Genomic DNA, 26,845 nt, shown 5'->3' with positions numbered 1-26,845 from the left:
AGGGTACAACAGCTTACACAAATGATATAGATGTTATCATCCCTCTACAAGGAGGATTTACATATCCAGACATGTTGTGTTTGATGAAAACACATTACCCTATGTGTCTCCAAAACAATCTCAGACTAACATTGATGTCTCACCTTGCTACCTTTGTTGAATCTTTCTCTAAACTGCAGGCACATGATAATTCTGATTCATGGGAAGTACAAGCTGCTAGTCCACACATTAATAGTGATAATGTTGCTACAACTATACACTCATTAATGATGAGAGTACTATTGACCTCTCAGGCGCAGGATCAGATGCTGAGAAACAGGTTAAAGGTGATGATCCATATAGTAGTATTGAAACTCCAGCTATAGATTTTGAATCTGCCAGTAGTAGTGAGGAACAGGTTGCTCTTACAGGTCCAACCAATGATCATTATCCAACAACCACTTTAGTTGATGTACCAGTTGACCATCGACATGACAATGCTACACTCCAGTCAACTACCTTAGTTGATGTACCAGTTGAGGTACTCCCTGCACCACAAGGGCATCATATGATCACCAGGCACAAGGAGAAGAAACATCACTTGTCACTTGTTGCTCACAGCAACACAACAATTATGAGAGAACCAAATACTACTAAGGAAGCACTAAGATCACCACAGTGGCTTGCAGCAATGCAGGAAGAAATTGATGTTTCACATACTAACAAGACATGGATTTTGGTGCCTAAATCTCCTGGTATAAACTTGGTTGGCTCAAAATGAGTGTTCAAGACGAAATTAAAAGATGATGAGACAGTGCATAGATACAAGGCCAGACTTGTGGCAAAGAGATTCTCACAGCTTGAAGGGATAGATTTTGAGGAAACATTTAGTCATATGGTTAAAACTACAACTATTAGGGTGGTTTTATTGCTGTCAGTTCAAGGTGGGAAGTTAGACAACTAGATGTCAAAAATGTCTTTATCCATGGCTTCCTAGGTGTACATGAGTCAACCTCCTGGTTTCATTAATCCTCAGTATTCTCAGCATGTGTGTCTACTTAAAAAGGCATTGTACGGTCTTAAACAAGCACCAAGAACATGGTTTGATAGGTTTAGCATGCATCTCTTACACCTTGGTTTCATTTGTAGTAAGGCTGACCCTTCCTTATTTACTTTGCAAACTCACAAAGGCAAAATATTTCTCTTGTTATATATGAATGATATTATTGTCACATTAAGTAATCCATCTCATGTCTCAGAGTTGGTTCTACAACTTGGGAAGGAGTTTGCTATGAAAGATCTTAGTTCTTTACACTTCTTTCTAGGAATTGAGGTGAAGTATTGCGAATATGGAATTCACTTAAATCAAAGCAAGTATGCTGCTGAGCTGCTGGCCAAGACAGAGATGACTTTGGCAAAGGTTGTAGCCACTCCTTTGGCTCAAAAACATGGTTTGCATGAAGTTGTGGGAAGTCTTGTAGATGCATCCTTGTACAGAATGATAGTAGGGAGCCTTCAATATTTGACCCTCACAAGACCTGATATCACTCATGCTGTGAATCTAGCAAGCCAGTTTATGCAAAGCCCAAACATTGAACATCTTTGAGGGGTAAAAATGATTCTCAGGTACATCAAAGGTACTCTACACTTTGGACTCAGAATTATTTCACAATCACCATGTAGGTTGTATGGCTACTTAGATGCTGATTGAGGAGGTTGTACCACAACTAGGAGATCAACTACATGTTATAACATCTACCTAGGTGCAAATTGTATTTCTTGGACTTCCAAGAAACAGACCACAGTTTCCCGATCAAGTGTTGAAGCTGAGTATAGAGTACTAGCCTCCACTGTCGTAGAAATAACTTGAATTTTGTATCTTCTTCATGACCTTAGAGTGTTCCTTTGATCTGTTCCTACGTTGTATTGTGATAATATGAGTGTCTTGTACATGACAGTTAATCCAGTTATGCATGCTAGAACCAAACATGTTGAAATAAACTATCATTTTGTTCGTGAGAAAGTGGCCAGGGGACAACTTCTTACTCAGTTTGTGAAGTCTAAGGATCAGCTAGCTGGTATTCATACCAAAGCCTTAACAAAACAGATTTTCTCTGGTTTTCGCAGCAAGCTAGGAGTTACAGTTCCTCCACTCACTAGCTTGAGGGGAAGTGTTGAAGGAAGCTTGAAGACTGATGGAACATGTCGAAGGAACTGGTCCATTGAAGCAGGCTGACGAGTTAGAGTTAGAGTCATACTAGGACTAGACTACTAAATCCTAAGTTATGTACGACTAATCTACTGAATATTGTAGGAGTCGGCTAGGATAAGGTATTTGACTTGTAATACAATACTACTCATGTAATTAATTGTGTTGTAGTAGGATTCCTAGTATAACTAGAATATGACTCTTCTCTTATATAAGGAGCTTGTAACTCAACATTATAATCATCAATACAATCCTTGATTTCTCCATACTTACGTGAGAATTCTACATGCATAATTTCTATGAGTAGGTTATTTGTTAATAAAAATATCATCCACTTTATTATTAGAAAAATGATTTGAGAGATCTTAATGGTATTTTTGTCATTTTCGTTATATTGTGAAATGCTCACTACTAATTTAGGCTATTTTCATGGTTGTTTTGATTGAATATGTCGTGACAAAAATAAAAATAAAATACTCCCTCCGTTTCAAAAAGATTGGTCTGGTTTGATTTGGCATGAAGTTTAAGAAATTAAAGAAGACTTTTGGATCTTGTGGTCCTAAATTAAAGTTATGTCAAATGTACAAAATTGCCCTTAATCTTATGGTCTTAAACATGTCACGTGGAAAGCAAAAAGTAAAATGTTACCAAAAAAGAAAAGAGGTCATTTTTTTGAAACTGACTAAAAAGGAAAGGAGGTCATTCTTTGTGAAACGGAGGGAGTAATAAGTAATGTTTTTAAATGGAAAAATTATGACGATTTTCACTATTTTAATTGGAAATTGTTTCCCATCGTGCATTTCTTCATTGAGTTGTGGAAAATAAGTGGAAACATCTATAACATCGCGATGAAAAAAATTGATATAATTACTTGTAGTGACTATTATTCCACTTTTAATTAACTAGAGTAACGTATCTCAATACAATTATTAGTCTTAATATTACTTATCCCAAAACTAATGATCAAATAAAGAATGCAAAAGTACTAAAATTCTATTTCAAAACTATTTAATATAAATATAGTTAGTCCATCATATCAAAATATATATACAACTTGTCCATCATATCAAACAACCCTAAAACTATATTTAAATTGACTTATAGCTTTCAATTTTTAACTTATAAGTCAAAAGTCCTAAGTTTGTTTTAAACACTGCAGTCTGCAAAGAGGAAATATTCTCTACAAGAAACTTTAGACAAATTATAAATTGGGGTGAGTTAATTTTTCAATATTCACTTTTCTCATCTTAGACTTAAAAAAGAAAAAAAATATAGTTGTTACAAAATTTTAAAGAATAGTAATGGTTTCTTTCACATTTGTGAAGATCCCAATGCTATAATATTTAACTTAATCAAATTAAAATAGTCAAATTATCCTCTATAGGAAAAATAAAAAATAAAAATTATTAACTCTAAAAAAAAGAAGGGCACGAGGGGTCAGTAGCATATCCAATGTAATTTGGATTTTTTGTATCAGAAAAGTATTCAGATGACTCAAATGTCCCTTTTATGCCCGACAAAAATAATATTAATTTAATGAAATATATAAGTAAGTAGTACTATATAATACTATAAGATTTAACATGAAATAATATAAAATTTCTGTCAAAATCCCAGTATTTTATTGAGTCGTGGTTTATCACACCCAACGAAAAATTCTATGTCAGTAAAAAATAGAAAAGAAAAAAACAAATTCTTGTTTTTATTCATTGGCTAGTACAGCCCCTTGTTGAAAATTGAAAACTACAAGAGAGAAACACAAAAAAATAATATAATTAATTTTCTGCTTCTTATTTAATATCCAAATTTAAGACAGCTGAAAAAAATTGCTTGTATCATAAATACGTCTGTCTTCTCATAATCAAAGATATTTTGCTTTTTACTCTTTAGGTTAAACAATCTACCTTTAAAAACATTTACTGCTTATATACTATGTAATTTTATAGTGGTATAGAGACTTAAAAGACGGTTACTATGAGCTGATCCATTGGTCTACCCAACTTAACCCATGATTTAATAGTGGGAGATAATTTTTCAAAGTCCATTTAAAAAGAGCAAATTTCCTAAAGCACGCTAGCATAAGTGTTAATTACTCAATAAAGCATTAGTTTCAAAAAATTACATATTTCGTTTGAGTTTTGGTTTGGATTCATTGTATTCGAAGTGAGATTTGCATGTGTCTGAGATACATTGTCTCTCTCGATCGCCTTTCTCAGTCTCTCTCGATCGCCTTTCTCAGTCTCTCGTCCTATCCTTCTTTGTATCTGTATTTTACAATGTATTTATGTTTCACAATTTCATGTATCTGTGTATCTAGAATTATTTTTCTACGAGTGTATCCAATATAATATGAAAGCATGCAACTATATATGCATAAGCTTGTATCACTATGAGTGTATTTGTATATCAAATATCAATTTTAAAAGTATGTAGTTGTCTATATATGCCAATTTCTACGATTATATCTGATTATCCATTATCAATTTCACAATTATCAATTTACATGCATCCAATAACAATTTCATTAGGTATATTCAATATCAATTTGATATGTCCAATGCATAAATACATGTATCTTGTATCAAATATATACTCAAACATTTTGAATATACACTGATATATTAAGTGTATCTATGCGTGGATACATCTAGAAAAACATTAAATATTCAAGTTTTATGGTAATCCATTTCCTTCATGAAGATTTGATTCATGCATTGGTCATAATTGTTTGTTTTTGTTGGATACTACTCCCTCCGTCCCATTTTATATGTCACCATTTTACTTTGCACTTGCATTAAGAAATGATGTAACTTTACCCTTCTATCCTTATTTAATTTTTTTGGAACTCAAGTTTTCAATCAATGAATATGAATTAATTTATTTTGATTAAATAATTTAACCAATGAACATGAATCATTTACTTAGCTTTTCTAAGTTGGTCAAATGTATATTTTCAAGGCTAATAACTCACAAGGGTAAAAAAGGAACAATATGGTAATTTATGCATTGATTTTATGAGATGACAAGTATTATGAACCAACTATTTATAGAAAGGGATGACATATAAAATGGGACGGTGGGAGTATTACTGTATATATTGGAGATTCTAAAAGGGGATGACTAGTCCAAATAAAGGAAAATTGTATGAAATAGCAAACTATTAATTCAAATTAAATGCTATAGCGATAGTTTATTTTAATTGTAATTCGCAGCAAACATCCCCTTTTTTTGTCATCTGATTCGGTAGACATTTAGCTATTTTCGGTATACATTTAGCTATTTTCGGTATACAATTAGCCATTTTATACATCTCGGTATAAAATGTATAAAATGCATTTGTGTTTGTATAAAACGAGAGAAAAGTGTATATACAAATACAAATACATATATTTTCGTCCTATACACTTATAATTATACAAATACAAATCTTATTATACAAATTACAATGTATGAATGAATTTATACAAAACTGAACAATTTGTATAAAATTGGATATTTCTAGCGAATTATACAAATCAAAAGCTTCATAGCAAACGTAAAATTTGTTATGGAGCGCAATTATACAAACTATAGTTATAACATACAAATGTAATTTTTATGTTTGTTTTATGTGAAAGTTGCTCTCCAATTAATCCCTTAATTCTTCCTTGTATGCCCAAGCCCAAGCCCAAGAGTCAAGACCAAAGACTAAGCCCAAGTAGTAGATTGTCTATTTTGTATTCTTAGATGCATACTCAAACTACTATATCGATTTGGGATAAATTTGGGTAGCGTATAATAAAAAGAAATGATTCAAAATTTAATCTTGAATGATATTATTTAAAATTATATCCTAGACCAAGGTTGTATATGAGCAACTCACTCAAATTAGACTAACTAAACCTTTATTAATATCAATACTCTTATTGGGCACGAGTGGTTAGGCTAAAATATGTTCTCATATTCGAGCTTTAACTCTTTTACCCTCCAAACAACGATTAAAGTCTTTAATATTTATGTGAAGGAAAGACAATTAATTTAAACTTGAATGCAAAAATGATGATTCATGATCTCAGCTAATAATAATTCACTTCATTTTCATTGTTGCTAAACTAGACATTTATATGCCATTATTTCTAATCATCCTTTTTAGAAACTAATCAGTCTCTTGTTAGTTAAAAATTAGTTCAAGATGACCGTTGCACGGTGGGCACGGTATGATATAAACCGAATTACCATATCATATTAAAATTTTTAATACCGTGGTTTTGATATTATGGTATTTGGTATGATATATGGTATACATTTTTTTTTTGGAATTCGGTATGGTATTTGATAGTTAGAAATAATATACCAAATTTTCGAATATCGAATACCATACCGAAGTATATAGTTACGTAATAACATATATATATATATATATATATATATATATATATATATATAAGATATAAAAGCCCGGGCAAGCCCAGACCCAATATATATTAATTTAGTTATTTTAATTTATGTGATACAGATAAAATTAGAAGAGTTAATTAAATTTTTTAAATATTATTATGGTTTATTATTTTTATTATATTTTTAACGTACTTTTCAAATAATATCTTTGGCACATGTGATATTTCGAGAGTGCATTAAATTTTAATATATTTTATAAAATATTTTAAGTTGTTAATTATTGTGATTTATGTGGCACATGTGAAATTTTGAGAATTAATTAAATTTTTTAAAAAATATTTCAAGTATGTAATTTTTAAACAATATATGTTATTTCCCCTGTCCGAATTAATATGACATTTTGAGATTTTATCAAAATTTTAATATGTTTTTAAATATTTTAAGTTGTGATTAATAGTACTCTTAACGTAAGTTTGAAATAATATATGTTACTCCCTTTGTGCCAATTTATGTGGTACATGTGAAATTTCGAGAGTTAATCACATTTTAATATAATTTTCAAATATTTTAAGTTGTTAATTATTGTGATTTATAGAACTCTTAATGTGATTTTCAATTAATAAATGGTACTCTCTCAATCCTAATTATGCAGTACATGTGAAATTTCGAGAGATAATCAAATTTATAATATTTTAAGTTATTTTAATACTATTTTAATAAATACATGGTATATAAAAAAGAAAATATATAAATAGAAGAAGTTGAGGAGAAGGGCAAACCGGTCAATTGACTGGCTGACCCTAAGCTCCTCAACATTCGCTTCTATAATATACTAGAAAAAATGGCCCCTATCAGCATGGGCCCAACATTAATATATAAAGCAACTTTCACATATCGCAAACATAAAAATCATATTTGTATGCTATAGATATAGCTGTAATTTGTATAATAAGATCTGTATTTGTATAACTATAAGTGTATAGGACGAAAATATATGTATTTGTATTTGTATATACCCCTTTCTGTCGCTTTATACAATCACAAACACATTTTATATCAAAATGTATAAAATGGTTAATTGTATACCTAAAATGGCTAATTGTATACCAAATTATATGGCAAAAAAATGGGATGCTTGTTGTGAATTACAATTAAAATAAACTATGACTATAACATTTAATTTAAATTAATAGTTTTCTATTTCATACAATTTTCCCTAATATTACTAATGTTCTAAATAAATCTAAATTCCTAATTATTTAGGAGTATAGTATGCATTTGCGAAAGATGTTTTTTAAATAGTCAAATTCCAGAAACTAAAATAATGACCACGTTGAATTGAACCAGATCAATTATTAGGTTTCTTTAATTAAAACTATAGTTTAGATAGATTTGTATTTTATAAAAATAAATTATAAAATATTAATAAAATTGACCATTAGTATTTCATATAATTATTTAATAAAAAAGATTTATTATACGAAAATATTTTTTTACTTAATTTGCTAAAATGATCAAGTGTAAGAGCAAATATTTTAATATAAGATTTAAATTAAAAAACAATTATATATGTTATTAATTATAATTAATTGATATGAATTGATTTCACAAAAAATCCCAACAAATTGGATAATAACATTTTCATCGTATTATTGTTTCTCCTCATTATTTATTTATTTCCACAAATTACTTTTTCAATATAACTTTGAAGTATATATTTCTCTTGTTCAATTTAACTTGTCACATTTATCTATTAAGAAATTAATGATTAACATGAATATTTTTTTTTCACAAAATACTCCTATTAATTAATATTTAATATTAGGTGTTGAAAAAATAATTTTAAAAAATAAATAATTAATATTAAAAATAAAATATAAGAAAATTATTGTCCTCACTTTGCATTTTAATAATAACAAGTTAAAATAAAATATATCTTTTAATAATGAATAAGTAAATTAACACACAAAATAATATTTAACTTATGCCCAATACATAAAAATAGTGTGCTTCTATTCACCAAACAAATATTTAAAAATACTCTATAAAAACTAATGGGACCCATCCTATATTCAGCTTCCATGGGAATTATAGGGGCATACTTTGTAATTAAATGATAAAAGAATGGGGTTTTTTTAGAGCTCTTGATGGAGTCCAATTAATAAAGCATAAAAGGTAACTCTGTTAAGCAACTTTATTTAATAAAACTTTGTAAAGACTTTAATACCCTCAAATTTTTATTTAATACCCAAAAACTGACATGTTGAAAAACTTGAAACTCTCTTCTACTATATATAATATATTATAAAAATATATACTAGTAAAAATGGCCGGGCAAAGATATGAGCAAAGTCAATAGATTTGTTTTATTGTGCATTTGTATTACAGATGAAATTAGTAGTGACAAAATGTAAAACGATCAAAAGTGAGATTTAATGTATAAAATGAAGAAATAGAAATATAAAATGCAGGCACCACAGGATTTCTAAATTTCAATTGGAATGACATTTGGAAATGACCCATTGGGATTAAGATGCAACTTTATTTTTTTACATGTATAGAGAACATAGAAATACCGACCAATATAAGTACATACAAAGAAGTATCAAGCTGATAAATAATAGCATGTGAACCTTCAAATTTTGTCGAACAGATTCTTCATGTATCTCACGACATCCCTTTTTCTATCACTGAATTTAATACATTCAGACAGCATCATTAACGAAAATACTGAGTCATTCAAAATAAAAGATAATTGTCTAGTAAATGACCATTATACTCATTTGGTGTGAGAGATAAAAATAAATAGTGATGGGATAATGAAATAGTGATAGGATAAAATATTTGTATATATATCTTGTTTGGTTGTTATGTTTAAGATAACTTTTCCCACCATTTATATCATAGTGATGGAATAAGTTATTCAATATACATGGTGGGATAAGTTATCACATGATAGCTAAATCCTGGGATAACAACCAAATGACCCCTGCAGAACTCTACCAGCCAACCAACAGACAAACGAACCATAACCAACCGACACCTTAAAACTAAAATAGATAAAAAGATGAAGCTGAAATTGACAGAAATATCAAAAGAAGCAGAAATCAATGTCCAACTCAAGTCCCTTAACTGGAAACTTTTGTAGTTTGAAAACCTCCTCCCAGGATACACACACAGCGTTAGTAAAGTCGCAAACAATTTGTAAAACTCTGTTGCGTTGCCAGGACGCTTTCTTGTTTGTTGAGGATTCATTGATACTCTGATCACTTTACTAATCTATATATAGTGCAACACCAGAGACATCGTAAACAATCACAACACCGATAAAGATTCTATTTTAATAAATAATTGGGATCGTAAAGAATCACAACACCCATAAATTGAATATATGCACAGATCCTAATTTAACAAATAATTTGGAGCATAAATATTCTTAAAGCATGACACTATGATTTAAGGTAGGAATGTTAATTTGGAGGCACACGAAGGGAAAAAAATTCAATATTTTTATTTTATTGAAGTAACGCTAGAGTGGAACTGATTGGAACAATTTTCATTATTCTATTCATTCATTTCATTTTGCATTTCCATCAGTCACCAAAATGAAAATTCTGGGGAAAAAACTTATGAGTGTTTACGTAGATGTTTGAGGACCTAATTGCCAAAGTAGCTCAAAATTATAAGCAAAGGTAACCTAAAATTATCAGGTAAAGCAAGTTAAATCTTTCATTGAAAGAAGCATCCAACATAAATGAGAGAGTAAAAATATGAAAGGAGAAAAGAGCAGAAAATTTTCTTGTGTATTTCATCACTGTACAATATACATATTTATAGGAATACAAAGGGAATCTACTCCTAACAAACTGCACAGCTGTCCTATGCTAATTTGCTGTGAAATAACAAACTTGTATTTACATTTTGAATAAAAGAAAAACTAATATTTACAAGAAAATATCTAGAAAACTTCTGGAAGAGAGGACAGGTGGCTTGTTTAGATCAAAGGGTTAAAATTGTTTATTTTCACTGTATTCTCTTGTTTTCTTTTGCTTTGTGTCTGAGATGACTTTCTTCCATGGTAGAACTTGAGACTCTATTCTTCTTTGATGGTGTCGTCTCCGGTGGGTCAAGTTTCATTGTTGGTCCAACACCCCCCCTCAAATTGGAGGGGAGGAACGGACACCCAATTTGCCCAACAACAAATGGTGAGATAAACTAGGAAGGGGTTTAGTGAAAAGATTAGCGATTTGAGATGAGGAAGGGAGAAAAGAGAGTGAAATGAGACCGTTGAGATATTGTTGGCGGACGAAGTGACAATCCAAATCAACATGTTTTGTCCGCTCATGAAAGACTGGGTTTTTGGCTATATGAATCGCGGCTTGGCTGTCGGAATGAAGGGAAATGGGCCAAGAAGGCGGGAAGGAGAGATCTGAAAGAAGACGGGCAAGCCAAGTCAACTCCGCAACAACCCGTCGCATAGATCTGTACTTAGCTTCGGCAGAGGACAATGAAACAGATGGTTGTTTTTTCGATTTCCAAGGCTGATGTAGAAGCCACTCACAGATCGGCGAGAGTCAGGGCAAGCAGCCCAGTCAGAGTCGCAGAAGACCAGCAAAGTGAAAGAAGAGGAAGAATTCAGAAAAATACCTAAACTTGTATCAGCTAGGAGATAACGGAGAACATGATGTGCAGCTATAAGATGCGCTTGATGAGGTTGTTGCATATACTGGCTGAGATGTTGGACTGAAAATGAGATGTCCGGGCGAGTATGAGTCAAAAAATTCAATTGGCCGATTAACCTATGACAAGGTGTTGCATCTAGTAATGGAGAACCCATATCAGCCTGCAGCCGCTTAGTGGGATCCAAAGGCGAATGGGCAGGCTTGAGACCAAGACAGTGATACTCAGAAAGAAGTTCCAGAAGGAACTTTCGTTGGTTAAGAATCAGACCATGAGGCTCCCTAATAACTTCAATACCCAAAAAATAATGTAAGTCCCCCAAATCTTTGATTTTAAATTCAGAGTCCAAAAACAATTTAAGAGCATCCAATTCTTCCTTGTTGTTGCCTGTAAGCAAAATGTCGTCAACATAGACGGCTAAGATAGAGATAGAGGAGTCATGACATTTATAAAATAGGGAATAGTCATTCAATGAGTGAGTAAAACCCTTGGAATTCAAAGCTGCCGTCAAACGAGCATACCATTGTCTCGATGCTTGTTTCAACCCGTAAAGAGACTTCTTCAATCGACAGACCTGAGTAGGATCAATGACTTTCAAACCTGCTGGAAATTTCATATAAACTTCCTCATCCAAGTCACCATGAAGAAATGCGTTGTTGACATCTAACTGATATAGGCCCCATCCTTTCTTAATTGCAATAGCAAGCACACATCGAATAGTCGTAATCTTCACAACAGGGCTAAAAGTCTCTGTAAAATCAATACCTTCCTTTTGAATATCTCCTCGAACAACCAAACGAGCCTTAAGACGTTCAACACATCCCGAGGAATTCAATTTAACCTTATAGACCCATTTATTAGGCAAAGCCTTCTTACCAGGAGGTAAAGAGACTACTTCCCAAGTGTCATTGGTGATCAAAGCTTCAAGTTCTTTAGTCATAGCATCCTGCCAACCTGGGTATAAAACAGCTTGGGAAAAAGAGACAGGTTCTTGAATATAGGATAAAGAAGTAATGTAGGCTTGATTGGCGGGAGAGAGTGCAGAAAAGGCAAGAGGGCAGACAGGAGGAGGAGAAGAAAAACACAGGTCAGACATTTTAGAAAGATAGACACTATTGCAGATATAATCCTGAAGATAAGCAGGAGTCTTGACAGATCTAGTAGACCTCCTTAAGACAATAGGATCAGGAAGAGGAAGGGAAGTCGAAAGGGGAGAGATGGAACTAGAGGATAAACGATCAGAAATAATAGGAGTAACAGGAATGGAAGGAGTAATAGGAGGTGGAACAATAGGTGGGCAAATAGAGTCACAAAGGATATGAGTAGCAGGAGTATCAAATGAAAAAATGGGAACAGAAAGTTGAGCTGATGCAAAAGGATATATATCTTCATAGAACTTAACATTTCTGGAGATGAAATATTTCTGAGAATGCAAACTCAATAATTTGTATCCTTTCTTCCCAAAAGGATACCCAAGAAAAACACAAGGTTCGGCTCTAGGTGCTAATTTTGATCTTCCTTGTGAGAGTGTAGAGGCAAAAACAAGACAGCCAAAACATTTCAAATGAGAATAAGTAGGAGGATGTAGGAATAGTCTTTCATATGGTGTTTTGAAGGAGAACAACTTAGTGGGGCATCTATTAATAAGATAGGTTGCAGTCATAAGAGCATCTCCCCAAAATTTGTGTGGAAGACGGGATTGAAAAAGTAAAGCCCTACAAACTTCCAAAAGATGTTTATGTTTCCTTTCGACCACACCATTTTGTTGTGGTGTGGCTACACAAGAGGTTTGATGGATGATTCCTTGAGAAGAGANAAACTAATATTTACAAGAAAATATCTAGAAAACTTCTGGAAGAGAGGACAGGTGGTTTGTTTAGATCAAAGGGTTAAAATTGTTTATTTTCACTGTACTCTCTTGTTTTCTTTTGCTTTGTGTCTGAGATGACTTTCTTCCATGGTAGAACTTGAGACTCTATTCTTCTTTGATGGTGTCGTCTCCGGTGGGTCAAGTTTCATTGTTGGTCCAACAATAAAAAAATTGAAATTAAAACCCAAGACAATCTCAAATATAAATTACACTGATAATCTGAGAATATAGCATAATAAAAAGCTCTTACCTGGTAGTTAACTGTACAACCAACGAATATAAATTGAGCAACATAACACCAAGGGAAAACACAGGGAAAAAGATGATGATAAACCAAAAAGTGGAAAGCAAGAAAAGGAAAAGTAAAGTAGTAGAGAAGGTGAAGTGAAATGAGAAAGTTCCGTAAAGAAAGAGCAAATAAGTACACGTGTGAAATGACTGTGCTCCCAAATCAGACGCAACAAAACAAATGTTGTACAGAGGAAATGACCTCTTGACCCGAAGCTCCTCTATTCTCATCTATTATATAGAGTAAAAATTATAATGGAGCACGGACACAATAATTGTTACTTATTTTATTTGTCTATTTATATATGTGATTCATAATATCCTTAACGTAATTTTTAAAATAATATATGTTACTTTTTAACCCAATTTATGTAGTGCATGTGAAATTTTGAAAGTTAATCACATTTTTCTAAATTATCAGTGTTAATTTAAATTTGAGGTTGTTTGAATTTTAAATTAAAAAATATTTTTATGGAAAGTGAAGCAAAAGACTTACTGAGAAGTAATGTTAGATACTTGCAAAGAGAAGTGAAAAGTTTGTTAGGGAAAAGGCACTTCACACACTTCAAATTAGATAAAGTAGTATATGAAGGTTAAATTTCAAATTAGTTTCTGCCTTTATAAATTTCTAAACTTGACCCTAAGTACCTAAAGCAAGTTCCTCTCATTGTAAATTTTGAAATTTGATCCCAAACTGCTCTAATTCATATGTTTTTAAATACTTTAAGTTGCAATTAATAGTATTCTTAACGTAATTTTCAAAAAATATATGTTACCCCCATTTGTTCTAATTTATGTGGTACACGTAAAATTTTGAGAGTTAATGTGTTTTTCAAATATTGTAAGTTGTTAATTATTATGACTTATGGTATTTTTAATGTAATTTTCAAATAATATATGGTACTCCCTTCGTCCCAATTATACCGTATGCGTGAAATTTAGAGAGTTAACCAAATTTGTAATATTTTTAGTTTATTTTTTAGTACTATTTAAAAATGGAAAATATTAAAATAAAAATAAAATATTACTATCTATAATAAGTGGGAATTAGAGGAGACAATTTTACAATGCATTTGTAAGTGGGTGGGCCGACTTTATGATAAAAATGAACTAAAGTAGGTGGGTGATAAAAAGAAACTTAGTTCCTCTCTTTGTAAATTGAAAAACTTGACCCGAAGCTCCTCTCTATTTCCGCTTATTTTATATATATATATATATAATTAAAATACTAACAAATATGCAACCTAATATTAGTATAAAGTAAATGTTTAGAAGTTAAAACTTTGACCACTCTATTTTGATTGAAATTTAATTGATTAACAAAATAAGTTGTTTGTACTTTATTTTGAATATATATTTTTACACATGTAACGTGTTAATATGATACAATTGAGACATTTTTTTAATTGTTGAAGTCTTAATCCTTTATTATATGAATATATATTAGTAGAAGTTGAACTATGCTACCGATTTATCATACCATAGAATATCAAACCGAACTTCGAAATACCAAATCATACCGAATTAAATTAGTATGATAATGATATAATATTTTAAAAACCAAATATCAAAATTAAGATATTGAAACTTTGAAATATCCTACCGTACCATACCATGTTCACCCCTTGCACCATAATATTAATTACGTTAATTTGGCACAATTCAAGGGCAAATTTGGAAATTTTCTTTTCTTATTTGAACGATGCAATATTCGAAAATGCCCAAATGAATTGACTATAAAAGCAGGAGAAAAAGCGCGCTCAAATTCATTCACACTTATAACACACAGTCTCTGCTCAAACAGAAAATGGAACTTTCCAAAACCGCCGGTGCCGCCGACGATCAACTTGCTCTGACTTCCGAAATCGAATCTCAGCTTTCCTCCGTCGTTTACGGTATTCTCCATATGTATATTGAGTACTACGTTCAATTGTATGCATTTTATCTTGAAGATCTGTAACCAATTGAAATTTTAGCTGGACGATTTGTATATTTTTTTTTCTTCTTCGGAGTTTTAGTCAAATTGCTATGTTATTGTTTGATATTTCCTCTGGTAATCCTTTTCCGCTTTGCATTAGCTTTCATGTGCTGTTTTCTTCTGTCTCAGCGTCATATGTGTTGTTTTTTCGCATATTGTTTTGAATTTCGTCTTCGTGAATGGGAGGCGAAATAGTTCGAATTATAAACTATCAGTTGTTTTTTTTCAGTTAAATTTAATATAATTTCTTCAGTTATATTCTTGCCTGTGTTACTTTTCCGTCTTTAGTTGCTAGTGATTGAATTTCTCTTGAAATTTTGATATTTTTCCTAATTTTTTTTTCTGAATTAGAGAGAATTTACAAGTTATTTGATTAGTGTGAGAGACAATTTAGACCTAACTAGGTAAATTTGATATATTAGAAAATAGTTTTGTATTATCTGTCTAAAGAACAAGGCTTCTATACAGCAAGAGAACTGAGAGTGTTAGCCAACTGTCTCAATTGATCTTCAAAACATTTATGAATTGTTAAGTGCATGCTATGAGGATAAAATTCTGAGGAATTTGGTTTGAATTGAGATAAAATGAACAATTAACTGATCTAAACTACTGTTTCACATGGTCTTGGTATGCTGCTTTTAGCAAAGTTTTAGATCATCTCATCTGTTACATCTAATTTTGGAAGTGCACACCATCCTAAGTTGGAATCTAAAAGCCTTTCTCTTCATTCCACAAATTGCATGCGTCTGGTGATAAAAAGATAGTGGTTAAATTTTTGTTTTGGAGATCCTTCATCAAACAATGGAGATGAATTATCACTCAAAAATTCAGTAGACTTATGTGTCTACACTATACATACTTCACGGAACTAAAAAAGAAATAAAGTGCAAATACTACGTCAGTCATATTTCAGTTTCCTCTTAAATATAAAATGGAAACTGATTGCGGAAAATCCAGGAAGAATGTAGTGTATGAGTTGCATAGCTAGATACTACTGAAGTTTATATTGATCAATATGTAGTTTTATGGTCTTAATCCGGTTTCTGACCTATGATGTGAAGGAATGTGGTCTCGAATCCTACTTGTGACTAAGTGCACTGGACGTTCTCTTTACCTAATAACTAACTGAGGAAATCCCTAATTCAAATCCATAATTTATTGCTGGAAAACTTTTTAGTGGATGTTCTGATATGACATGTTAATGAAAATAATGGAACATCAGGTTAAAAGAAATAAGCTTCACTGAGCCCCGGCAGTTATTATTGGTGGTTCATGCTTCGACTTATTGAGAGGGAACTTGATATTTTCAGTTACCCGCATGTTCTAAATGTGATACTAGAATTCATCTGCCATTTGCCTGGTCATGTTGAAATAGGGCCTTTGTTTTCAGTTACTAGAAGTTTTGCTAATGTGTTGATGAGTGTTGTCATCAATTAAATGTTAATATACCTTGTGGAATTGCAATGTCATGAGGAACTTACATGTTCTGCAAAATGGTTATGCAGAGCTCTCACAACAAGTGCAAGGGGCAATGGAGAACATGCTGAAGATGATTAAGTGAGCTGATTAGCATTGTGACTGAAGGAAGTATAGTTTTATCTACATAGCAACATAGAGAAATGAGCAAATACTTGCATTGGCATTGAAAACTTGGACTTGTATTGTTAATATTCATCTATTCTATCCTCCATTTTTTAATGTTCTTGACTAAATCTCAAGATTACTATTTTGTATATATCAAATGCGTCAATATTTCGACGGCAACCAGGAGTTTGCGTTCTTCTGAAGCTATTGGTTTTCATATTTCACTCTTTCATAACAGTCTTTCTTGCATTTTTATTTTAACTGCGCATTCTTTCTTGCAACTTATTAGTTAGTTAAAGACCGTAACCATTCATTTCATTGCATCTATGGACAATTATCTCTCTCTCTCTCCCTGTCTGCTTGTTTGTGTCCTACCCTTTCACATTTATATCACTTTCTACAGCGAAATTGATCAGAGCTCTACTGAAGTAACAGAAGACATGGAGAAGTGCAAGAAGTCTGCTCTTGAGAGAAGTAAAACTTTAGAGGAACAGAAGGAACATTTTCAAAGAGCTGCTTATGCTATTTTGGACATGCTAAATAACCAGGAGAGAGGATAAAAATTTGTAAGTTTATAAATGATCCCTTAATCTCTGTTTTTCACAGCAGTGATCGTGATTTCAGCGCAGGCATAACTTGTGATGTTTATCTCATTAAAATATTCTATCAGTTTGATTTCTCATGCATTGGATTTATCATGTCATCTGTGACAGACATGCCGTAAATTGTAAATTAATTCACTTCCATATGTTTTAGATGGAACAGTCTGCTCATGTATATGCCTACTAGTGTTAGATCACATTTGGAAGCATCTTCAAAATATTTTCATAGTTCTTATTCTTTGTGCAGGTATAGAGGGCATGCCAGACATTTTGACCCCATCATTCCTCGCAACGATGTAAAAGTTGTAGAGAATCCACAAGTCACTTAGCTTTGTAGCATTTTGGGAAATACATTTGAGTCCTACCCGTTAAATAAGCATTGCTTGAATCTGAACGGTAATAATCGATGTATGATCTCTACGAATCATGTGCCTTTCTGCTTGTTGACTATCCTAAAAGTTGGGTTTTGTGTCCTCTTGAAGCAAAGCTTTAAACTCAAGATTCTTTCTCCTGGTCATCATTAGCTTCATACTAAAACGTGAATTTGTTGATTGTTGCTTAGGTGAAGATCACTAGCTTCATCACTAGCAAATTCTAGTTGAATCATTCTCAGTATTTTTGGTTCAACGTTTTAGCAAACCTGATATGTTCATAACTATGAACATGTAACCCGTCTTGGCCTGAAATTAAAGAACATCTTGCATAGACTGATGAACCTCAAAATATACCTGATTTGATTAAACGAATATTTAGGGCCAAGATTGATGACCTGAAGATAGATATATTAAAGCTAAGTATCTTTGGAAGAGTTGTTGCTTTTATGTACACTTTTGAGTTCCAAAAATAATGTTTACCCCATGCTTACTTTACAACCGTTTCGTACCATTCTTGGTGAAGAAGAAGGAGAGTTGTATTCTTTAGGACATCTTGAACTAGACTGATGATTTTCTGCAACAAAATTAATTTGGCTATGTGAGTATTGTTTGTAAGGTTAATTTTCAGGTATGCTTAATGTTAAATTAGGTCTTAAGCCTAACTCACACCCCAAAAACTAGCTCAAGGGGAGGATGATTGCCCAAACCTTATAAGAAGTCCACCCATCTCATTAACCACCGATGTGGGACTTTTGTCATTCTTTAACACCCTACCTCACACCCAGTGTTTAGCATCTGGTGCGTGGGCAATTTTGATTTTGGGGGCCCCAACATCGGGTGAGACGGGCCCTGCTCTGATACCAACCACTCTCACCTTCCCACTGTAAAGCTCCTGGAGAATACAGAAGTTAGGGAAGAATGTAACTGAACAACCAAGTTCCTTTGTCAACTGACTTACATACATTAAGTTATACTTGAATTCAGGTAAGTAAAATACATTGGAGATAACACTCCTATCTGTTAATGCACAAGAACCAACATGAGTGACCTGGGTAGTACCCCCATTAGGCAGATATACAATTTTAGGAATCTGCAATTCAGACACAGAACTTTTTATAAACATGTTCATCTGAGAAACCATGTGATTTGTTGCACCAGAATCTACAATCCACACTTCATTGTTCTCAGAAACAAACAAAGATTTACCTGCAGTATGAGCAGCAAAAGTGCTAATGCTTTCAGATGTTGCAGTGCCTTGGTTTTGTGTTTTGTGTGAGACCTCTAAGAATATGATCATACTATTCTTTTGTGAATGTGCAACCCTTCAGTAATTGTTGCACATTCATCTCTGCTTGACTTGCTGCTTTTCCATGCTCACTTTGTGCAGTAGCAGACTTCAGATCCTATCCTACTTCATGCACATTAGTATTCAAGCCATAAGAAAAATGAGCCTGACCTGGACCAAGAACACCACCTGGAGCAGAATTATTGTAACCTGAATGAACACTACCTGGAGCAGGATTGTTGTAGCCTGAAGGAACACCTTGAACCTTCTTTTTGGACTTGAAATCAGGAGAATACCCCACAATTTTGTAGCAAAATTCTTTACTATGACCCTTACATCTACAGAAATCACAAATGAGAAGGGGGTTTCTTTTAAACCTTTGATTTACTCCTGAAGTAGAACCAATAACAGATTTAGAGTACATTGCCATAAAATCCATACTCTCAGCACTCAGCCCCATGTTGCTAATGTGTGAAACCATAACCTTTTGACTCTCATCTCCTACTACCATAGCATAAGCATGAGTAACAGTTGGTAAGGGATTCATCATTAAAATTTGACTTCTAGCCTGATTATAGGACTCATTAAGCCCCATTAAAAACTGATACAATTTTTGTCTGCTCAGGTGATTTACAAAATCTTTCGACTTAGCACAATTGCATCCAGGAGAAGGAACTACACCCTCAAACTCATCCCACAAGGTCTTGAGTTTGGTGTAATACGCAGAAACAAAAACAATCCCCTGTTGTAGTGACACAATGTCTTTATGAAGACTATAGGTTATCGACCCATCTATTCTATCAAATCTCTCCTTTAAATCACTCTAAACATGAGAAGCACTTGTAGCAAATGCAATTCCACTTAGTAAACTTTTTGACACTGAGTTCATCAACCAAGATAGTACTACAACATTCACTCTCTCCCATTGTCCCCACAATTCTTCACTGAACATCTCTTTACTACAAGTTCCATCAATAAACCCCAGTTTATTGCGTCCTAACAATACTAGTGTAATCGATCTATTCCATAGAGAGTAGTTCTCAATTCCAAGTAATTGAAATGAAATAAGATTCACTCCACTTAAATATGTAGGCCTAAGAAAAAGAGGATGATTGTAGTCAATACCTTGCCCAATTACAGAATTAGGTATCGGCATTGATACACCTGTGTTTTCACCATTGTTGCCTTGAATCGAATCTATAGCTGTTCTCCCCTTCGTCATCCTGATTCACTGCTGATCAACAATTGTTTGCGGAAGCTAATTACTCATCAATTACCTACAGATTTCACCCAAGAACTTGCGTAAAAGCTGTAGATCAACTGACGAACTAATGAATCTGTAACTCGATTCTATGATCCTCAATTGAAATCGCCTATCACAGTAATTACTGTGTGTGACTCTGATACCATGTTAAATTAGGTCTTAGGCCTAACTCACACCCCAAAAGCTAGCTCAAAGGGAGGAGGATTGCCCAAACCTTATAAGGAGTCCACCCATTTCATTAACCACCAATGTGGGACTTTTGTCATTCTTTAACACTTAATATTGAACATTACTACTGTTGTAATACTGAACTCGCAAACCTATATATTATTGTCACATTAAAGTCAGAATTCTGGTCATCTTCAAGCTTTAGTTCTTCTTCATTCATATTGTGATGCTTGAATACACAAGTCTGTTGTTTTCGTTTTTGAAAGCTGGGGTTCAGAGTTTGCTATTACGTGTTTTTTTTTTGTTGCTACTGCATGTTATTGTTTGAGATATGCGTTTCCCTTTGTGTTTCTTTGACTTGTTTGGATGGTAGTTGTTAAATTGTATTGTATTTTATTGCATTGCGTTGTTAAAATAACATAATATTATTTTTGATTGACACTTAAATTAAATTTATAGTTGGATAAAAATAACAAATTCTCATTTTGTATAATAAGTAATGACTGATTTGGTGTGATTGAGTCGTTGCTTTATTTTTTCCCTCACATTTTGTCTTTATGTTTTACTCCCTCTATCTATTTTTACTTGTTCACTTTGAACTTTGCACACTCCTTAATATGAGTATTTTATCATAATACTCATATTAATTGATGCATTGTCTAATTTTAGGAAATGATATGGGGATAAGTAATTACTGTTAGATGGTTAAATAGGAAAAAATGATAATTGTTTTTATATATTAAAAGTGACAGCTAAAAGTGAAAATCTATTTTTGGAATATTGGACAAGTAAAACTGAACAGATGAAATATGTAGTAATCATATTTTATCACAATGTATTCATCGAAACAATGTCCCAAAACAATATTACGATAGATTTGCAACTAGATCTTTTGGTATAGTATCTAACGAGGCCGGCCTTAACAGAAGTCCCCCTTCTCCAAACATTTCAATCAGAAAGTTACATTGAAAACAACAGGTTACAATTATGTATAAAGCAAATTACATTGTATAACAAAGTATATATTAAGAAGACATTAACAATAAAAGTAAGAATTAATTAGGGTACTAATTAAACATTATTGGTAGCTTCCTATAGGTAATCTTGAGAACAAGACCAGGATAAACATCATCAGCATCATTGATATGAGTATTCTCTATCAATATAAAAGGATCGCCGCACTTATTAGATATTGTTTGAAGTGTTTCTCCTTCTCTAACTACGTGTATTTCATCGCACAATCTTAATTGTTGATTATCCTCTCTAAGATTTCGAGCTTCTAAGAAAGAGCAACACTTCATTAGTATTGCTGAAATCAACAAAAACATAAGAAATATTGTTGAAGAATTGAAGTTTGCTCTCGATGCCTTTCTTGAGGAAGCCATATATATTTGTGAAAAATGAATATAAAAGAAAGAGATTATTGTACTACTAGTATTTATAAGAAAATATGAGAGAAATTTTATTAGTCCTAATCCTAGTACGTGAAGGAAAAATTACCTTTTTAATTATTTTATATTCTTTGCAATTTACATGCTTAACATATCCATTCCTTTCTAATTTAGGGTAATTATTTTAGGAAAAAATTCATCAAATTTAGGGTGTTAGTTTGAGAACTATTTTTGAGTAAAAAAAAAAAAAAAGTTTGAGGATATTTTTAGATCAATAGATGGATGAAGGATATTAATGAATCATTCTTCATACGTTAGAGATATTTTTTATTCTTTTCTATTAATTTTATTTGCAAGAAGTTGGTAAGGACAACTTTATCTCTTAAAAATATAATTATGAGATCAATAAAATTTACCAATAATATTAGTTATTATTAGTTTAACTTTTAATTAGAAGAAAAGACGTCGCTCATAAAGTTTTCGGGTAACGATAACTTAAGTATTTTTTTTCCAAAAAAATAATAATTATGATATAAAAAAGCTATAGGGGAAGTGGGAGAAAGAAACCTAGTGACCACCTTTTTTTTCATGAGAAATCTATTTGACGTAATTGAAATTTTCCATTTCTACTTCTAATATTCTTTTCGTCATAAAATAAGTGTCACTTTAATAATAACAATAAAAAAATAATTCTAAAATAAGTGTCACTTTAGAAACTAAAAATCAGAATTAGTTTTGGATAAGTGAGTATTATTTCTCTTAAATAATTACGTAAGTAGTAGAAATATTTAAATTTTCAAAAGTATCATTACTAAAGTTAATTTAGTAAAATATACCAAAAAAAACTTTCTTAAAAGTTATGCCAACTCAACATATAATTTGAATTCATAATAACAGTGATAACAAAATTATATCAGAAAAACAATAATTTAATTGATATAACAATTAAATTAAAAAGCTTATTTTTTTTTAACAAAGAAGAAAACAAATATTTTATTACCTTATTGATGTCTTCCAACCATATAATGCACTGAGGAGTTGTCTGGAGTAAGAAATAAGATATAGTGGTTCCAGGATAAAATATAAAATTATTTTATCATGTTGATTAGAGGTATTAGATAATACTTAAATTATTTATCCATATATATGGTTGAATAACATATCTTGTAGTAACTTATCTCGAAATTAATAATCCCAAGATAACTAGTTTTCATCTCACCAAACAACCCTAGGAATAATAAATTTTTGATATTCTTATCCGTAATAAAATTTATGTTGTAGTCGACCTTTCGAGTTTTTTAGATAAATAAGGATTTAATATTTTTTTGTTTTCAAAAAGGTTATTACGAGTTTTTTTTTCACAAGGAAAAATGGCCTGATATACCCTTCAACTTTGCTATTTAGAGTTGATATACATCTCGTTATGAATATCACCCATATATACCCTTACTGTTATACAAATGACTCATATATACCCTCCTCTAACAGAAGTGAAAAAAAAATTAAATTAAATTTTTAATTATTTTTTTTAAAAAAAATATAATCCATATGTGGTATATTTATCCTCCCCACACATATTTTTTTTTTTTGACTTTTTTTTTTGTTTCAGCAACTAACTTAAATTTATTATTTTGATAGTCAAATTTATTTATGTTTAATTAACTTTCTTGTAAAATTTATTATAGATGCCACAATTTTTTTAATAAATACAAAAACTTAATTACAGTATAGCCCCAAAATAGTTTTAAATTATAATATAGCCACAAAACATAGCTTTAATTTTTTTTTCTTTACACTAAAGAATGAAAGAAAAAAATAAAATAAAATAAGAAACTCAAATAATGATAATCAAAGATGTCAAAAAATAATTTATGTATGAAAAAGATTAAAATATACCTTGAACTTTGCTAGACGGATCATATATACTCCTACATGACTTTTTTTTTATTGAAAATAAAAAATATAAATTTAAATTAATTTTTTCACTTCCGTTAAATGAAGGGTTGTAATCATTTAAAATTTATTAAATATAAATTTATAAAATGATTCAGATTATATTAAATTCATGAATATATTAATCCAAATAAATATTATGGATTAATGTAATCGAGTTAATTATTTAAATTCAATAAAAAAAATATGAATTTAATTAAAAGTCTGCTCCATAAAACCCATATGCCATGTCACTTAAATCTGATTGACCGAAGAGAATCGTATTCCAATCACAACTCCTCTATTTTAAAACTATATATAAAGAGTGGTCCTCATAATTTAGAAAAGGAACCAAGAATTCTAACAAGAAATTAGAGAAAGCTCGTGGATCAAAAGTCATCAAGAACGATCAAGATTAAGACCACCGGATTCAAGATCAAGCTCGAAGCCCTTGAAATAAACTAGAATTCAAGATCAAGATAAAGTTCAAGTTCATCGAAGATTCAAGAACAAATTCCAAAACCCTTGAATTCAAGATCAAGTTCAAGATCAAGATAAAGTTCAAGTTCATCGAAGATTCAAGAACAAGCTCCAAAGCCCTTTAATCCAAGATCAAGATCAAGTTCAAGATCAAGCACAAGAGCCTAATTCAGAGGAATTATAGAGATTGTAATACTAACACTTTGAAATAATAATTATGATTATTGCGATACTTTTCTGTTCTTGATTATTGTTTTTTCGACTCGAATTTTATCGTCTACAGATGTGTATATGTGAGCTCCTTTTGTAATAGGGGTATATGTGAGTTATTTGCATAACAATAAAAATATATGTGTTACTTTCATAACGAGAAATATATCAGGTCTAAATAACAAAATTGAAAGATATATCATACTTTTTTTCCTTTTCACGATTATGGCCATTTTGTGACCAAATTTTTGTTGTCATTTAGCATTACTCAACAAAACAAAAGTGAATAACATATATGAACTCATAAAAATTTAACTTAGTGGTCCAGCTAGTGCTTACACTACTTCCCAAAGGAACCAATAACTGCCAAATCTATTTTGGCCGTTTTGACCAAACAAACTAATGAAAAGAAATATATTTAGCTCTTTTCTCTGTTTCACACAGAGCACCACTACTTCTTCTTCTTCTTCCTTCTTTGTACTATTTTTTTGTATACTAAAAATGGAAGCTGTAGTAATAATCTTGTTATCCACCATTAACATACTTCTCTTTCTCCGCTCATCAACATCAGCAATTCCCATTTCCATCAAGAAAACTTACATTGTTCACATGAAACATCACCTCAAACCTCCATCATTCTCCACTCATCATCATGTTAGTATCGAAATAATTAGGTGTCATGCGGAAGCTAGCAAAGCAAACCTCGAAAGACCATGAGAAAGAAGACAAACGAGAAATATACCAAAAGACACAAAGATTTAACGTGGTTCGGTCAATCGATCTTCGTCCACAAAGGAGATGAACACTCCACTATATAAATATGAGAGTACAAAATATAGAAAGAAATAACTTCAACCAATTCACTTGGAATACATGGGAGGCTCACACAAATGATAACGTATCAAAGCTTGTGTCCCACAAATTCTCCCCCAAACCAAAACTCTCAAAACCCTTAAACTACATTGTAAATGCTGATTAAGTTAAAAAGAACAAGCCTATATTTATAGAGTTCTAAACCTTTTCCTATCATAAAAGGACTAGTCAATCCAAAACATTTTCCTAAAAGGAAAACCTATTTATGGTAAGAAATTCAGGGCAAATAAAACCCAACACATCAATGGTACAAAACCCATCTCCAATCTCTCACTTTCCACCCAAAACTCTCTTCTCTATACTTACTGCTGCCTTGATGATTTGTGAATCATTACTTATATTTGTTATTAATATGAACTCTAATTAGATAATTGTAGTAATTATTATGTTTAAATCAATCTAAGAGAGTGTTTATGCGTTAATATGTAAAAATGAATTTTTAATGTGAGATATACTACCCACTCAACAACAACGATAATAAAAATTATACGAATCATATAGTTCATTTGTATTGACCTTGATCAATATCAACCCAAAAGAATTATGTATTAATGTTGTAGTTCAACATCCTTCTCTTATGTCTATTTGATAACTTGTGAATCATTGCTTGTATTTATTATTAATATAACCTCAAGAATATAATAAAATGATTTTAAAATGAAAGAATAATAATAAAAACTTATATATAAAATAATTTTAAATAAATAAAAAAAAAGAGATAATATATACAAAGTATTATTGTTAAATAAAATTACAAATAACATATATATTTAAAGTAAAAAGAAAGTTTTTATTAATAGAATAATAGTTGGTATATCTTATTAAAAGATTTGTATCATTTAATATTTTCAAAAAATATTAATTCTTCTTTTAATCAAATGCATTAATAATTTTTTTATTTTTGTTTAAAATTTCGTAAGAATAACTTCAAAAAAATATTTTATTAGTAATTTTTATTTGTTGTTTAATAATTATAATTTAATATATTTAATCATGGATAAATTTCATAAGATGTGCAAGATAAATTTTTCTTAGTTCATGAAGTGTAATTGTTTGATTTTAATATATAAATAATGTATTTAAAATTGAGTTGTATTATAAAAATGTTTAATGTATTAATTATTTATAGACGAATAATATGAAATTAAACTCATAATATTTTTTTTTGGTGATTTTAAAAAAATGTTTTACATCAGTGAAGCTTCACAAACCATAAACTAATTTTTTTTTTTTTATACAATTTCATTTTATTTTTGTCATTTTAAAGATAAGTTTAATCAAATTGAGTGATTAAAATAAAA

The 26,845-nt window shown here is 31.1% G+C and overlaps 1 protein-coding gene across 1 annotated transcript; it reads left to right on the top strand.

The window, feature by feature from the left end:
• Positions 1-15,177: 15,177 nt before the first annotated feature.
• LOC125842334 (uncharacterized) lies at positions 15,178-17,531 on the top strand. Its single transcript, XM_049521610.1, has 3 exons — positions 15,178-15,298; positions 16,887-16,938; positions 17,369-17,531. The coding sequence occupies exons 1-3, from the start codon at positions 15,211-15,213 to the stop codon at positions 17,523-17,525; spliced, it is 297 nt and encodes a 98-aa protein (XP_049377567.1). The 5' UTR covers positions 15,178-15,210; the 3' UTR covers positions 17,526-17,531.
• Positions 17,532-26,845: the final 9,314 nt, after the last annotated feature.

The sequence above is a fragment of the Solanum stenotomum genome, chromosome 10, assembly GCF_019186545.1.
Source record: "Solanum stenotomum isolate F172 chromosome 10, ASM1918654v1, whole genome shotgun sequence".
Classification (NCBI taxonomy): Eukaryota; Viridiplantae; Streptophyta; class Magnoliopsida; order Solanales; family Solanaceae; genus Solanum; species Solanum stenotomum.
Note: the sequence above shows the minus strand (reverse complement) of the source record. Positions and strands in the feature narration are given on the sequence as shown.

Excerpts from the sequence above, each read along its gene's own strand:
- LOC125842334 (XM_049521610.1), top strand. The coding sequence starts at position 15,211 with ATGGAACTTTCCAAAACCGCCGGTGCCGCCGACGATCAACTTGCTCTG. Across the intron at positions 15,299-16,886 it reads GCTTTCCTCCGTCGTTTACG|AGCTCTCACAACAAGTGCAA; the intron begins GTATTCTCCATA and ends ATGGTTATGCAG. Across the intron at positions 16,939-17,368 it reads AACATGCTGAAGATGATTAA|CGAAATTGATCAGAGCTCTA; the intron begins GTGAGCTGATTA and ends CACTTTCTACAG.